The sequence below is a fragment of the Papaver somniferum genome, chromosome 1 (genome assembly GCF_003573695.1).
Source record: "Papaver somniferum cultivar HN1 chromosome 1, ASM357369v1, whole genome shotgun sequence".
Classification (NCBI taxonomy): domain Eukaryota; kingdom Viridiplantae; phylum Streptophyta; class Magnoliopsida; order Ranunculales; family Papaveraceae; genus Papaver; species Papaver somniferum.
In genome coordinates this window covers 39851906-39867659 of record NC_039358.1, presented here as the reverse complement: position 1 = coordinate 39867659, position 15754 = coordinate 39851906, and the positions used below count along the sequence as shown (strand labels likewise).

Sequence of the window (15754 nt, the reverse complement as noted above, 5' to 3'; positions counted from 1 at the left end):
CATCCTACACGTGATTGAACACCTTCCCCCATCATTCTAGCCCTTTATCCCATCAACTCATTACCTAACCTAAACCCTAGGTTATGGGTTGATGGATTAACGTGTGCTAGAGAAGCAATTGATGCATGGAGGTGATACAGGAGAACAAATAGAATAATGGTTCGAGCTCAATTTGATGTTGCTACATCAATTAGGTGAGTAATCACCAACCCTAGCTACTGTTATTTTGGGTGAAAATGGGTAGAACCCTAATTGTTTGTGGGTATAAATATGTAGTGTGGGTGTGTTGTAGAAACTTTATGCTTGGAGTAGCCAACATCCAGGACTTTCATGTCCTGTTAAATGATAATGTGTTCTGCTTAATATTGTTTCCTGTTAATTGTTATGCTCCTGTTAATGTTAATTGTTATGTTGTTGTCTCCTGTTTGTGTTCTGTGTGTGATTGTATTATCCATGTTATGTTTGTGTTAACTAGTTTGTGTGTTTGTTTCTACACATGATCCTGTAAGTCCCCTGTTGAACTCACATGTTCTTATTCTGAGTCTTAATGCTTGACAACCATGAGGACTCTTAACTGCAACATGTTTTAATTCCCCACTAGGGTGAGAAAACAACTGAACCATGATGGTTAGCTATTAGGATGGTTTTTGCTGAGCTTAAAATAGCTTAGGCTAGTTAGACTCCTAAAAGCCCAACTGATTTGTGATTAGTGGTGCTGTAAGAAGACCACTAATGCTAGGGGTCAGTGGTGGCTCTAAGGAATTAATCAGCTACATTAGTTAGTAAGCCACTGCCTAGTTAGTCTGTGATTGGTTGTGCCTTAAACAGACAGCCAATACTAGGGGTTAGCTAAGGCTGTAAGGTTGGTTAACTAGACATTTGACAAAAACTTAACCTAGGTGAACTGGCTAGGTAAAGGGAATTCTCATCCATCTCCTTGCACTTCCCATCCACAATTTTTTTCCATGTTTTGATTAAATTGTTCTTGAATTTTCTTTGTTTCTTTGCCTCTTAACTTCATTGCCTTTGGCTCACTGCCACTGAATTTTCTGTTGCTTTGCTTCTCTTATTCCACTGCCCTGCAGCTGCTGTGCAGCACTTGTTCTGCATTGCCTTTCCTTCCCTTGCAGTTGCTGCAGCTGCCCTTCTGCTGCTGCTGTTGCTGTTGTCTGCTGCAGCACTACTGCTGCATTGCTCTCTTCCTCTGTCAAGCTGTTGCTGCTGCTGTGCAGCACTTGTGCTGCTGCTGCTGTTGTTGCTGCTGCTTCCTGCAGCCAAGCAAAGGCCCATCAAGCTGAGCCCAATCCAATTCAGGCTTAACCAAAGCCCAGTTGTTTAACCCAAAGGCCTAGTTCAATAGCCAAGCCCAATACATTTCATTCCAGAAGCCCAAAGCCCAATTACTGTGAAAGACCATTTCACTGTTAGGGTGAAATTGAGCCCAAAGCTCAATCAAGGCCAAAGCCCAATTACACTTCAAAGACCAACTGAGCCCAAGCTCAGTTCATTTTATTGTGAACAAACCCATTAGCACTCAAAGCCCAATTTAAGCCAAAAGGCTTCATAGCCCAATAGCAATTTAGGAACCCAATTAGCTAAAACACTTCCAAAACACACCCGATCTCTGTGGATCGACCCGTACTTGCACGAGCTACAACTGACGACCGTGCACTTGCGGTATTACTGTAGGCCCCCGTTTTTATCGCTTCAATTATACACATCTCCGGGCCCACCAAGTTTTTGGCGCCGCTGCCGGGGATTGGTGCTGTGTTTATCTGTGTTTTTTCTTAGCTATTTTTGCATTTCACTGCATAGCATTTGCATCTGCATCTGCTTCACTTCATTTGCTGTTGGACCTGCTGTTCTGAACCTGTTTTTCCTCTGCTGGGACGCCACCAAGGAAAAGAACCAAAACCCAACTGGGTTTTTGCAACAATATCAGAGCAGCTGGGCTGTGCTTAAAAGGTAACCCATTTAAGAGAACCCGAATTGTGGGCTTCCAATTTTTAATTGTGGGCATGTAATATTAAAGCCATTTTTGGGCTTCTCTTATTTTCTGTTGGGTTTGTAATAATTTATTTGTGGGCTTGTTTGTTTAATTTGTGGGCTTGTGTATTTAATTTTTGTGAGCTTGTTTAATTTGGACTTGTATTTTGTATTCTGGGTTTTTAAACCCAGCTGAGCTTGTAACCGACCACGCTAGTTGAACTCGTTAGTGGGCCGAGTACCCAAATTCTAGGCCGAGATTTTGGACTCAGTTCCACCAAAAGTTTTCAACCAAGCGGAGCCAAAGCAAACACAAAGGCTTGCACAGTGGGCTTGCTCCCATTCAAAACCAAATTTTATTTTCTTCATTTTATTTTTCTTAAAAAAAAAAAAAAAAAAAAAAAAAAAAAAAAAAAAACCAAATTTTCTTGTAGATAATGTGTAGTAAAATTTCCTTTTGTATATATTTTGCTAATCCAATATGATCTCGGCTGAAATATGTTGGATTTCTGCCTTGAATAACGGAGTTTTAATTCTGCTTTCGCCGAAATCGGGTATTCTCTCTCCTTTTACTCTATCAGCATGTCCCTTTCCATATGTTGCATTTTAATCCTTTCCATATTTTGAAACATTGAGGACAATGTTTAGTTTAGGTTTGGGGGTATAGAGTAGATACCATGATAATTTGCCATAATTGAAAACAAAACTCCATCTTTTTGAAAAAAAATTGAAAAATTCAAAAAAAAAATTAAAAAAATGAAAAATCATAAAATGGAGCTCATTTACCTTGAAATGTTGATTCTTGTGCAAATATGTATAATTATTAGGAGTCTTAGTCTAGATATTTAGGCACCCTTGATTCTAGCAATTCACATAGTGATAAGAAATTTGCACGCGCACGATACCAATACATGTATGCCTCGATCTTCAAGGTGTTTGATAGGAAGTTACTATTGCCAATCACTTTAGAATACTGAACGAAACTTGACTAGCTTGTTCTTTGGTTGGTTTGGGATAGAAGGTGGAGGTTACATTAAGAAAGACAACCATCGAATTTAACTGGGTGCATCAAAAAGGGCTACCTCTTGCAAAGTGTCATGTAATCTTTTGTTTCCTTTTGTATATGTATCAAAAGTGTTTCCGTAGTTAAAAAAAAAAAAAAAAAAAAAAAAAAAAAAATCGATATATATTCAGAAAAAAAAAGAGAAAAAAAAACAGAAAAATACAAAAAAATCAAGTATTTATCAATTCCATCATCTCTTGTTCCAAAAATAAAAGAGAATAGTCAATGTAAATAAGAGTCATGTAAATAGTCATCTTTTGTGTTTTTGTGTTGTAAGCAAGGAGGGTGTATGCCATTGATGTACAACGCGAGTAATTGTGAAATACCTCCAACTCATTCACAATTCTCGTAAAGTCCGGACAGCTAGCTAGATTTCGACCTCAGTTCTTAGTCTGAGAAACTATCTCTTGGTGATTAGTAGTCATAACTTCAGATCTTTCTTTACACATGTGTAGATACACTTTACACTCTTATCACATGTCCTTATTTTTTATCAGTGCTAGGATTGTGCCTTCGACAGCTAGATTGACATCTCCATTTTGCTGTGAGCTTAACTGTTTTGCACATGTCACATTTGATGGAATATGAGCTTATATTTTGTCCTTAGGTTTTGTAGGCACACCTCTGGTAAACCTTCACGAGACTTCAACTCGTCCACTAGGGACACTTAGTGGTTTAAAAGGCTTAGTGCATACGCTAAATGCATTCGAGAGACCAGCGACAGTGGTATAGTTAGGATTTCCTTAGTTTTGTTTTACTTGAGGACAAGTAAAATTCAGGTTTGGGGGTATTTGATGAGTGCCAAATAATGTATATATTTATCCCTTTTTGTTGGCATTTAACTCATCTTTTGTGCATTAATTCTACATTTTATCCCATATTCTGTATTTTCATTGTTTTCAAGAATAAATATTTTTCTTACTTTATTTTGCATTTTTAGGTAATAAATAAAGTCTGGATGAATTGCGGAACGGAATAGAGCAGAAAAGTAGTGAAAAGCCGGGAGAAATTACGCAAGGAAACCGCGAAGAATGGTGCGCACAACCTCATTTTCTACACACAAAAACGCCTCCGTTCTCAGCCATCAGATCAGTTCTCAGAAGCATCCGACGGTCGCTCCTTCATAGAGCATCAAAATCTGAAGTCTCTGCCAAGCACCACAGCGCTGAAATTCCAAGCCTTCAGATTAGATGGTAGTTGAATCCAACGGTCGCTCCCTTGCTGTTCATCAACGTTTGATATTTCCGCCTTACACTACAACACATAACCCCATCTAGAGCCGTTAACTTCGTTGTATCAAAAAATCTGACGGTCGCTACAAGCTTCACTTCACATCACCGTCCGATCTACCTACCATCTTCGCATCTCGCAGCTCAGAGTCACAGAACATCAAGACTCGGTGGATACGCCTAACACCCTAGCAACCGAACCTATACCACCTACCCAAACACCCCCCTTCTCCCAAACAGTCGAGCCATCTCCTCCATCACCCCCCATCTGCAGAACCATCACCCTGCAACTGTCGCCACCATCATCGCCACCACTCCCTGTCGCCACCAAACACCACCATACCACCTCCGTCATCATCCTACACGTGATTGAACACCTTCCCCCATCATTCTAGCCCTTTATCCCATCAACTCATTACCTAACCTAAACCCTAGGTTATGGGTTGATGGATTAACGTGTGCTAGAGAAGCAATTGATGCATGGAGGTGATACAGGAGAACAAATAGAATAATGGGTCGAGCTCAATTTGATGTTGCTACATCAAATTAGGTGAGTAATCACCAACCCTAGCTACTGTTATTTTGGGTGAAAATGGGTAGAACCCTAATTGTTTGTGGGTATAAATATGTAGTGTGGGTGTGTTGTAGAAACTTTATGCTTGGAGTAGACAACATCCAGGACTTTCATGTCCTGTTAAATGATAATGTGTTCTGCTTAATATTGTTTCCTGTTAATTGTTATGCTCCTGTTAATGTTAATTGTTATGTTATGTTGTCTCCTGTTTGTGTTCTGTGTGTGATTGTATTATCCATGTTATGTTTGTGTTAACTAGTTTGTGTGTTTTGTTTCTACACATGATCCTGTAAGTCCCCTGTTGAACTCACATGTTCTTATTCTGAGTCTTAATGCTTGACAACCATGAGGACTCTTAACTGCAACATGTTTTAATTCCCCACTAGGGTGAGAAAACAACTGAACCATGATGGTTAGCTATTAGGATGGTTTTTGCTGAGCTTAAAATAGCTTAGGCTAGTTAGACTCCTAAAAGCCCAACTGATTTGTGATTAGTGGTGTTGTAAGAAGACCACTAATGCTAGGGGTCAGTGGTGGCTCTAAGGAATTAATCAGCTACATTAGTTAGTAAGCCACTGCCTAGTTAGTCTGTGATTGGTTGTGCCTTAAACAGACAGCCAATACTAGGGGTTAGCTAAGGCTGTAAGGTTGGTTAACTAGACATTTGACAAAAACTTAACCTAGGTGAACTGGCTAGGTAAAGGGAATTCTCATCCATCTCCTTGCACTTCCCATCCACAATTTCTTTTCCATGTTTTGATTAAATTGTTCTTGAATTTTCTTTGTTTCTTTGCCTCTTAACTTCATTGCCTTTGGCTCACTGCCACTGAATTTTCTGTTGCTTTGCTTCTCTTATTCCACTGCCCTGCAGCTGCTGTGCAGCACTTGTTCTGCATTGCCTTTCCTTCCCTTGCAGTTGATGCAGCTGCCCTTCTGCTGCTGCTGTTGCTGTTGTCTGCTGCAGCACTACTGCTGCATTGCTCTCTTCCTCTGTCAAGCTGCTGCTGCTGTGCAGCACTTGTGCTGCTGCTGCTGTTGTTGCTGCTACTTCCTGCAGCCAAGCAAAGGCCCATCAAGCTGAGCCCAATCCAATTCAGGCTTAACCAAAGCCCAGTTGTTTAACCCAAAGGCCTAGTTCAATAGCCAAGCCCAATACATTTCATTCCAGAAGCCCAAAGCCCAATTACTGTGAAAGACCATTTCACTGTTAGGGTGAAATTGAGCCCAAAGCTCAATCAAAGGCCAAAGCCCAATTACACTTCAAAGACCAACTGAGCCCAAGCTCAGTTCATTTTATTGTGAACAAACCCATTAGCACTCAAAGCCCAATTTAAGCCAAAAGGCTTCATAGCCCAATAGCAATTTAGGAACCCAATTAGCTAAAACACTTCCAAAACACACCCGATCTCTGTGGATCGACCCGTACTTGCACGAGCTACAACTGACGACCGTGCACTTGCGGTATTACTGTAGGCCCCCGTTTTTATCGCTTCAATTATACACATCTCCGGGCCCACCATTACCATGGGCAGAGTATTGATATAATACATCCTATCATATACTACACCGTTTGAGGCTTTGTATGACATTCCTCCTCCGGTATTAGCAACTTATTTACCAGGAGAAGCGAAAACCACAACTTTGGATAATGCAATAACCAAGAGGAATGAAGTTTTATCAATGCTTAAGGATCAACTTCAAGTGGTGCAGAATAAAATGAAGCTAAGGGCAGATGAAGGACGTCGGGACGTTGTATATCAAGTTGGGGATTATGTGTATCTGAAGTTGCAGCCACATCGGCAAAATTCTAATGTGCAAAGGAAAAACCAAAAATTATCTCCAAAATATTTTGAACCTTATAAGATTTTGGAGCGTGTAGGACCTGTGGCTTATCGATTGGACTTGCCTAAGGAGTCAAAGATACATTCGGTATTCCATGTATCGTTTCTGAAGAAGGCTTTGTTTCCTAACACAGTTGTTGGGGATAATCTACCAGAAGAAGAAGATGAGGTTGATCCAGTAATCTCCATGGTTGATAAAAAATCTTTAATTACTTAGAATTCTTAATTAAAACTAGGGTTAGGGTTAGAAATCCCTAAATTCTATTGTTTTAGGCATTAGTTTATTTTTGGAAATTGTTTTGTTTTAAGAATTTTATTTTAGATTCTTAGTTATAGAAGTAGTTTCCTTTCTAGGTTACATTTCCTTAATTTTATAGTTCAGTGGTCTATATAAGAAGGTCTAGTGTTATTAGTTTGATTATCTATGAGAATTATAAGTTTGTTCTAAGTTTTTGTGTTCTTTTAAAGTTTACTCTGCTGGCCGTGGGTAAGAACTATTAAGTTCTTATCATTATCAGTAGACGTTAATGTATTTTTGTTAGTAGACTGAATGAGCTCATGGCACAAGCATTACTGTATTCAGGTACTGTACGTTTGATTTGTACTTGTATTGTATCTTTTTGATGAAAATGTGATTTGTATTTAAGCACATCGCATTTGGTTATTTGATCTTTGGGCTAATGTCCCCTTGAAATACTTGTGTCTCTAGCAACAACCGTAAAGTTGAACTACAGATTGCAGTCGATTTGATAATGGAATGAGATTTCACTAGTAGATTTCCATTCGTAGGTTGGTTAGCCTCAAGGTTTTCCACCCTCAATTTACATGCAAAAGGGACAATTGCAATTTGCAAGCGGTGACGTTACAGCATTGAATGATGTCGCCATGTTTATGAGACAGAAGAAAGAGACGGCACATTTGGTTTGGAACACGAATGGTTCGATTCCGGAAACTGTAGCTCCAATCCACAAGTTGGGGATGTAGCTCAGATGGTTGAGCGCTCGCTTAGCATGCGAGAGGTATGGGACAGTGTAGAAGTATCATACCGTCACCTATGACATAAGCATATCCAACAATCTAGCTAGTCAACTTTAATCAAATACTTATCTTGTTCGTCAACTTCCCCAAGTTGGTCATTCAATTTTTCTTCATTAACGCCCAACTGCCAAAGAATCCTTGATCACAGTCTAGCAGACTTACTTTGAATTATTGATGATGGATGGCCATACAAAAAGGAAGCAATTGTACTGAGAGTTGAGAGACAGACTAGCAGACTTTCTTCGCTCAAAGATTATCAAGATCAGTTAGTAATGGAGAACTCAGTAATGAAAGAGGAAGTAGTGATAGTTGGAGGTGGAGTTGCAGGTCTAGCAACAGCATTAGCACTTAAGAGAGTTGGAATTAAGAGTTTGGTGTTAGAGAAAGCAAATGAGCTGAGAGTTACTGGTGCTGCTCTAGCTCTATTCTCAAATGCTTGGATAGCTCTTGAATCACTTGGTGTTGCTCACAAACTTAATCCTTTCTACAAACCTTTTGAAAAGTAAATTCATTTAAACCCTCTTTATGAATTTGCTTTTGGTGATCAATTTGTATTTTCTAAATTGTGATTTGATTTTTATTTTGGTTTTCTCTTATAGGGTAAAAGTTACTAATGTTGCAAATGGAGTTACCCAAGAGACTAATTTTCATAAACAAGGGTATGCTACTCCACTTCTTGCACACATATATTATCTTTTGTTACCTATCAACAAGTAGAAAATTGGTGATGAGTATTGGAAATTTTGATTCTAGTTCACAATTAAAGTTGTGATTGGTAAATTGTAGGGAGGAGGGGCTGGCAATTGGACCTAGAGCTGTACACAGAAAAGCCTTACTTGAAGCTCTACTAGAAGAATTGCCAATCGACACTGTCCGTTTTTCGTCAAAGCTTCGCTCGATTGAGAAAACAAAAATACGTCAAGATAATGATTCATTCGGGGTGATCGTATATTTAGAAGATGGGACAACCATTCATACCAAGGTTAGCCATTCTTACCACCCAAAATGCAGCATAACTTAAAAAATTATGGATTCATTGATGTGAAACTTCGGTTTGTATTGGGTTTGGCAGGTTTTAATAGGGTGTGATGGGGTGCACTCAGTGGTGTCAAAGTGGTTAGGGCTCAAAGATCCGGTTCACTCAGGAAGATGTGCAGTGCGTGGATTGGGAGTGTTTCCAGAAGGTCATGGACTAAAGCACGAAGCTCAACAATTTGTAGATAGAGGTCGTAGGTTTGGCATTGCTCCTATTAACAATGAAGACGTTTATTGGTTCGTGGCTTATCAATCCATCCCTAATAAAGGTATGACATAAAATTTGGCATGACAATTCAATTCTCAGTTGTTAGCTCAAGTTTGTGTGCGTGTCCACTTGACAAGTCAATGAAAGGCAGGTAAACATGTTCTCTGAGTCTCTGAAGTTCCAGACAAACAAGCATTTTAGTTACAAGGTGACTGAAATTTTGTAACCTTAAACCTCCAATTAACTACATTCTTCTCTTTTTCAGATGAAGAAATGGCTAAAGGAGACCCAAAAGTCATACAAAAGATTATATTGGAGAGTGTTTCTGGTTCCCCGCAAGTAGTAAAAGATGTAATACAGCAATCTGAGATGCAAAGTTTATCATGGGCACCATTATTATTTAGATACCCATGGGATGTTATATTTGGACGTCTATCTGACGGTACTGTAACCGTAGCAGGTGATGCAATGCATCCTATGACACCAGATTTAGGTCAAGGTGGTTGTGCATCACTAGAGGATGCTGTGATATTAGGTCGCCATATAGGAAACTCGTATATCAGAAATGGTGGAATGATATCACAAGAAGACTTGGAGGTTGAGATACAAATGTATGTTAAAGAGAGGAGATGGAGAACTGCTGGTTTAATTACAGCTTCATATCTTTCTGGGTGGGTGCAACAAAGTGGTGGTGGTGGTATAGGATCCTCCTCGAGAAGAGTTGGATGGTTGATGAAGTTTCTTCGTGATTCAATATTTTATAAGATTATCTTTCGCCGACTCGGTAGTTTTCTACATTATGATTGCGGCAAGTTACCTACTGGATCAGCTTAATTCATTTGGAGTTGTTGGTATGATGAGAATTACCAGCAATTTTGGTTACTAGTGTGGCACCAGCAATACGAGCATTAAAATATATCTCGGTTTTTCATTTGTATTTGAAATCCTTCTACTGCATATTTGGTTTGTAACTAGCTGAGGTCAGTAGAATGTTGAGTTGCATAAGGAATAAGATTTGCATTTATAATATAAAGAAGGAAGAGTTTTTCTGAGGTACTTCCGTACTTGTACACTTATATACATAGCTGCAAGCCTGCAATCTTTGGCAATAGAACTATTCCTGTTTCCGTTTGTTAGGTAAAGCTAGATGATTATTGTAGGGAAAAATTAAAATGCAAACTGGGGATGTAGCTCAGATGGTAGAGCGCTCGCTTAGCATGCGAGAGGTATGGGGATCGATGCCCCACTTCTCCATTCTGTTTTTTGTTTGTTTCATGTTTTTATTTGATCCAAATTTTTTTTACTGATTCAAAAATCAGTCCATTAATCCAGAATACTGTACTACTACTTTATCTTTATTTGACTAATTATTGACGGCTGTCGAACACTGGCCTCCACTAAATTCATCCAATTATCAAGATCACCAGTGAGAGATGGAAAATTCAGTAATGAAAGAGGAAGTAGTGATAGTTGGAGGTGGAATTGCAGGTTTAGCAACAGCATTAGCACTAAAGAGAGTTGGCGTTAAAAGTTTAGTGTTGGAGAGATCAAGTGAGCTTAGAGTCACTGGTGTTGCTATAGCTTTATTCTCAAATGCTTGGATTGCTCTTGAATCACTTGGTGTTGCTCACAAACTTACTTCTTTGTACAAACCTTATGAAAGGTATGTAATTCATTCAAACCCTCTTTATTTCCTACGAATTAGCTTTTGATGTTGTTATGCAAATGATTTGATTCTTATTTTTATTTTGATTTTTAGAGCAAAAGTTATCAATGTTGCAAATGGAGTTACCCAAGAGACTAGTTTCCAGAAACCAGGGTATGCTAGTCCAATTCCTGCACTCATATATATATATTGTCTTTTGCTACCTTGTAAAAGTTGTGATTGGTAAATGTAGGGAGGAGTCTCTCGAAATTGGACCTAGAACTATACATAGAAGAGCCTTACTTGAAGCTTTACTGGAGGAATTACCAACCGAGACAGTTCGTTTTTCTTCAAAGCTTCGCTCAATTGAGAAAACAAAAACACCTCAAGAGAATGATTTATTCGGGGTGGTCATACAGTTGGAAGACGGGACAACAATTCATACAAAGGTTAGTCATTCTAACACCCAAAATAAAGCATAGTTTTGGTAAGTACTAGTTGACACCAATAAGCTTCTATTTGTGTTGGATTTGGATTTGTTTGGCAGGTTTTAATAGGATGTGATGGGGTGCACTCATTGGTGGCAAAGTGGCTAGGACTTAAAGATGTGGTTAATTCAGGACGATGTGCTGTGCGTGGATTAGGAGTGTTTCCTGAAGGCCATGGATTGAATCATGAAGTTCAAAATTTTGTTGATAAAGGTAGCAGATTTGGCATTATTCCTATTACTGATGCAGATGTCTACTGGTTCATGTCTTATCAATCCATTCCTAGTAAAGGTATGAAATTAGATCTTCCGTCTTTAATATCTCTCTGCTCGCCAGATTTTTAGAAGTCAAGTGAAATTCATGTGACTTCATATACCTACAAACAACATCTATCTTGGTACTGGGAACATTACATTGATGCAATACTTTTATTTACTAGATGAAGAAATGCCAAAAGAAGACCCAAGAGCCATACAAAAGACAATATTAGAGAGTGCTTCTGGTTTCCCACAACTGGTAAAAGATGTGATACAACGATCTGATATGCAAAATATATCTTGGGAACCATTACTATTTAGATACCCATGGGATCTTATATTCGGACGTGTATCGGATGGTACTGTAACTGTAGCAGGTGATGCTATGCACCCAATGACACCGGATCTTGGTCAAGGTGGTGGTTCAGCACTAGAAGATGCTGTGATATTAGGTCGCCATATTGGAAACTCGTATCTCAGAAATGGTGGAATGATATCACAAGAAGACTTGGAGGTTGAGATACAAATGTATGTTAAAGAGAGGAGATGGAGAACAACTGGTTTAATCATAACTTCGTATCTTTCTGGTTGGGTGCAACAAAGTGGCGGTGGTGGTATAGGATCTTCCTTGAGAGGAGTTGGATGGTTGATGAAGTTTCTCCGTGATACGGTATTTTATAAGATTATGTATCCCCGACTCGGTGGTTTTCTACGTTATGATTGTGGCAAATTACCTACCGGGTCAGCTTAGTTCATGCTATGTTGAGAACTACCAGTAATGCTGGTTGCACGAGCATTATAATATTTTCCGTTGCTTATTTGTATTTGAAACCTTATTAATATCTGTGATCGGTTCTTACACCTTACAGAAATATGCGAAGCTTCGTTTAGAATACTCCGGACTCTGTTTGTGCTTGCACATAATTTTTTTTTTTTTTTTTTGAAGCATATACTTATTATAGAAAGCTTAGATTATAATTTGTCGTGGGTATGTGGTACCCACAGAGTCTTGAAATAAAATGTGACTGATAAAAGATGGGATTGCCTGCTCCCAGATTTTGGTTGAATAGTTTCATGTTTGGTTGAATAGACTTCCGCATATAGAGTTAGGATGTTCATGCAAAATTCCAAATTCTCTTCATGAGAAGTTCTTTATTATGATCAGCGCTTTTTCTTATTTCTAGTCCTCCTTCGGCTATTGGTTTTGTTGCTTTATCCCATCCTATGGGGTGTAGTTTTTTGGTTGTTGAGTCATATCCCCAGAAAAAATTCCTGGTTATACGATCTATTTGTTTGTGTATATTTATGGGTAGGTTTTGTGTTTGCATTATGTGATTTGAGGTTGGGGTTAGGGAGGTTTTGATGAGAACGAGTCTTCCTGCTGGCGTTAGGCATTTTGTCATCCATCCTTTTGCTTTTCTGGCTAATCTTTGTATAAGGGGAGTGAAAGTTCAATTTGATGCTCTTCCCTGTTTAAACTGTATGCCTAGATAGGTTGGAGGTTTTGAAGAGGTTGGCATATTAAAGAATTGTCGAAGATCATTTATTTTGATTGGGTCTAAATTAGGGTGATGGATGATTACTGATTTGGTAGTATTAATTACTTGCCCTGCGGAAGAAAGGCTTGGAGATGGGTTTTAAGTTGTTGGTTACTCTGATCTGATGCTTTATACGTGATCAGAAGATCATCCGCATACATTAGATGAATTATGGGGAGTGCTTTTTGTGATATGTTAAGTCTTGGAACTAATTTTTGGTTTTTAAAGTTTCCCAGATTTGTAGATAGGATTTCAGCACATATGATATAAAATATAGGACGAAAGTGAGTCTCCTTGTCTAATACCTCTACTTGGTGTAATGTATCCATGGGGTGTACCATTTATTTTGATGGAGTAAGTAATTGTTGTGACGCATAGCATAATGTAGTCTATAAAGGCTAATGGGAATCCAAGTTTTGTAAATGAAATTTTGATGAATCACCAATCTAGGCTGTCATAGCTTTTTGGATGTCTAATTTTAGAGATATTTTTGGATCTTTGGTGGGTTTTGAGGTTCTGATATTATGGAAGAGTTCCCCAGCAATCGTTATATTGTCGTGAATTGTTCTTTGTGGAACAAAAGCGCTCTGGAAAGGGCTTATTAGAAAGGGCTTATTAGAAAGGGGAGAATAGGTATAATTCGGTTGACTAATATTTTTGAGATGATTTTATATGTGATGTTACAGAGTCCTATGAGTCTGTATTGTGAAGGTTTTGAAGGGTGGTCTACTTTAGGTATTAGTGTTATGTTTGTGTGATTCATGAGAGGGTGCATATTAAGATTATTAAAGAAAGTTCTAACCATTGCTATCAATTGAGGGTGGGTTGTTTCCAAGAAAACTTTAAAGAACTTACTTGTATAGCCATCCGGACCCGGAGCACTTTCAGAATTTATGGATAAAAGTGCTTGCTTGATTTCTTCTGTAGTTACTTCCTTCGTAAGTTGGTCTGATTGTCTAGGATTCAACCTTGGTCTGATGTTTGCAAAAAGATCTTCATTTATTTCTATAGGTGGGACCATATATTGCTGAGGATAGTGATCAAAAATGAGTTGAACAACGTCTTCTTTTTTGCTAATCCAGTTGTTTTGTGTGTCTTGTAGTTGTTGAATATTGTTGCAAGCTCTGTGGATGGTAGCTTTAGTATGGTAAAAGGTTGTGTTGAGATCGCCTGATTGAAGCCATTGAATTCTAGATCTTTGTTGCCAGTATGTTGCATGACATTGTAATAGTTCTTCATGTTCTATTCTCAGCTGTTTTTCTTGAATTAACCAATGTTCTAGATCTGAGCATGTTTGGGATACACATTGGTGTTTGGAGTTCTTTATCTTGGCTGTCGATTTCTTGATCTTCGTTGGTAGGTGGCCAAAGGTTTCTTTGTTCCATTCTAAGAGAGTTTGTCCTGTTGTAATGAGCTTTAGCTGGAGGTTGAGTTTAGGTTCATTATCTTGTTGTTGTTCCCATGATGATTCGGCTATTTGCTTAAGTTGGGGATGAGAGAGCCAGAGGTATTCGAATTTGTAGTTTTTTGTTCCTTGCCAATCCATTGCTTTTTTCTGAAGAAGTATTGGGGCATGATCAGATGCTATTCTTGGAAGGTGAGTAACTGCCGCATGGGGGTTTGCCGTTCGCCATAGTTGGTTTCCTAGAGCCCTATCTAATCTTTCTAGGATATTATCTTGCCCTAATTGGTTGTTTTTCCAAGTGTATGGATCTCCTCGGAATCCTAAATCTATAAAACCCATCTGGTCCATCATAGTGAGAAGCGGTTGAGATTGATCATATGTCACTTGTCTTCCTCCTTTTTTTTCGGATTGGTTTAAAACGTCGTTGAAATCTCCTATTAATATCCATGGTGTGGATGGATTGATATTGCTGAATATTGTTGGAAAATCTTGCCACATATTTTTCCTTATATCTGGATGTGAAGGGCCATAGATACCCGTGAAGAACCTTGGTTGTTCTGGAAGTGGTGGTGTAACCTTTGTGTGGATGAAGTTTTGAGAATGTATTAATATTTGGATGTTTAGGTTAACCTCCCACATTAGGGATAGTCCTCCCCGTCTTCCAATTTTGGGTATGTTGAAGTAGTTATTGAATTGAAGGGATTGTGTTAATCTTCTTATGTGTTGATCGTTAGCTAGAGTTTCAGAGAGAAATATGATGCTAGGCTTGTGAAGAGTAACTAGTCCTTTAAAATGATGAATTGAGGGTGGGAGGTTTATGCCTTGACAATTCCATGAAATAATATTCATAGTGAAAAGGGAAAATTAGTTTAAACGGGCTATGCAGTTGAGAAGAAAGAAGAAGTTTAGGTTCGGTTATGAGGAAGGTTCAAATGGGATTTGAGGAAATGGTAGAATTGGTTTAATTGGGCTTAATGAGAATAGAGGATATTTGTAGAATTAAGATAAGAAATGGTTAGAGTAGGAAATTTATAACATTCAACAGAGATTATTGTGCATAAAAATGAAGGAGCTGTGCAAATCGAAAGTGTTTTAAGGCTATAAAAAAACATGCAAAAACAAAGATTTTGAGAAATCTATAATTACAAGATGATGAAACAAGTCAAGGTACATAAGATTTGAGGAATTGCTAAAACCAGCAAGGTTCAAATTTGCAACAAAGATTGAGTTTAAGAAGCTGAGAACTCAGCTGAGGTCTGTTAAGAATAACATCATAGCTTAAGGGGAAAGGACAATCTATGATTATGTAAGAAATAAGAAGACTTATAAGATTAAGTTTTTTGCATTCAGACTTGAAAGCTTAGAATGGGACTGCAAAGAAAACAGTTACAAAGAAGATGCAATCAATTATAAACAAAAAAAGGAATTATTGAGCTATTCCAAAAGA

The 15754-nt window shown here is 38.4% G+C and overlaps 2 protein-coding genes and 1 non-coding gene across 3 annotated transcripts; all 3 read left to right on the top strand.

Moving 5' to 3' along the window:
* Positions 1 to 7838: 7838 nt before the first annotated feature.
* LOC113283889 (monooxygenase 2-like) lies at positions 7839 to 10126 on the top strand. The gene is made up of 5 exons (XM_026533274.1): positions 7839 to 8233; positions 8331 to 8390; positions 8518 to 8713; positions 8804 to 9035; positions 9240 to 10126. Exons 1-5 carry the CDS (start codon positions 8004 to 8006, stop codon positions 9806 to 9808), a joined length of 1287 nt encoding a protein of 428 aa, XP_026389059.1. The 5' UTR covers positions 7839 to 8003; the 3' UTR covers positions 9809 to 10126.
* Positions 10127 to 10155: 29 nt separating this feature from the next.
* On the top strand, positions 10156 to 10228 carry TRNAA-AGC. Its single transcript has one exon. It is a non-coding gene; the product is annotated as a tRNA-Ala (tRNA).
* A 149-nt stretch (positions 10229 to 10377) lies between these two features.
* On the top strand, positions 10378 to 12259 carry LOC113328026 (monooxygenase 2-like). Its single transcript, XM_026575124.1, has 5 exons — positions 10378 to 10637; positions 10734 to 10793; positions 10873 to 11068; positions 11167 to 11398; positions 11547 to 12259. The coding sequence occupies exons 1-5, from the start codon at positions 10408 to 10410 to the stop codon at positions 12113 to 12115; spliced, it is 1287 nt and encodes a 428-aa protein (XP_026430909.1). The 5' UTR covers positions 10378 to 10407; the 3' UTR covers positions 12116 to 12259.
* Positions 12260 to 15754: the final 3495 nt, after the last annotated feature.

What these genes read in the sequence shown, in the direction of transcription:
- LOC113283889 (XM_026533274.1), top strand. Translation starts at nt 8,004, where the DNA reads ATGGAGAACTCAGTAATGAAAGAGGAAGTAGTGATAGTTGGAGGTGGA. An exon ending in TTCTACAAACCTTTTGAAAA is followed by an intron (nt 8,234 to 8,330) that starts GTAAATTCATTT and finishes TTTCTCTTATAG; the next exon opens with GGTAAAAGTTACTAATGTTG. An exon ending in ACTAATTTTCATAAACAAGG is followed by an intron (nt 8,391 to 8,517) that starts GTATGCTACTCC and finishes GGTAAATTGTAG; the next exon opens with GGAGGAGGGGCTGGCAATTG.
- LOC113328026 (XM_026575124.1), top strand. Translation starts at nt 10,408, where the DNA reads ATGGAAAATTCAGTAATGAAAGAGGAAGTAGTGATAGTTGGAGGTGGA. An exon ending in TTGTACAAACCTTATGAAAG is followed by an intron (nt 10,638 to 10,733) that starts GTATGTAATTCA and finishes TTTGATTTTTAG; the next exon opens with AGCAAAAGTTATCAATGTTG. An exon ending in TCAATCCATTCCTAGTAAAG is followed by an intron (nt 11,399 to 11,546) that starts GTATGAAATTAG and finishes TTTATTTACTAG; the next exon opens with ATGAAGAAATGCCAAAAGAA.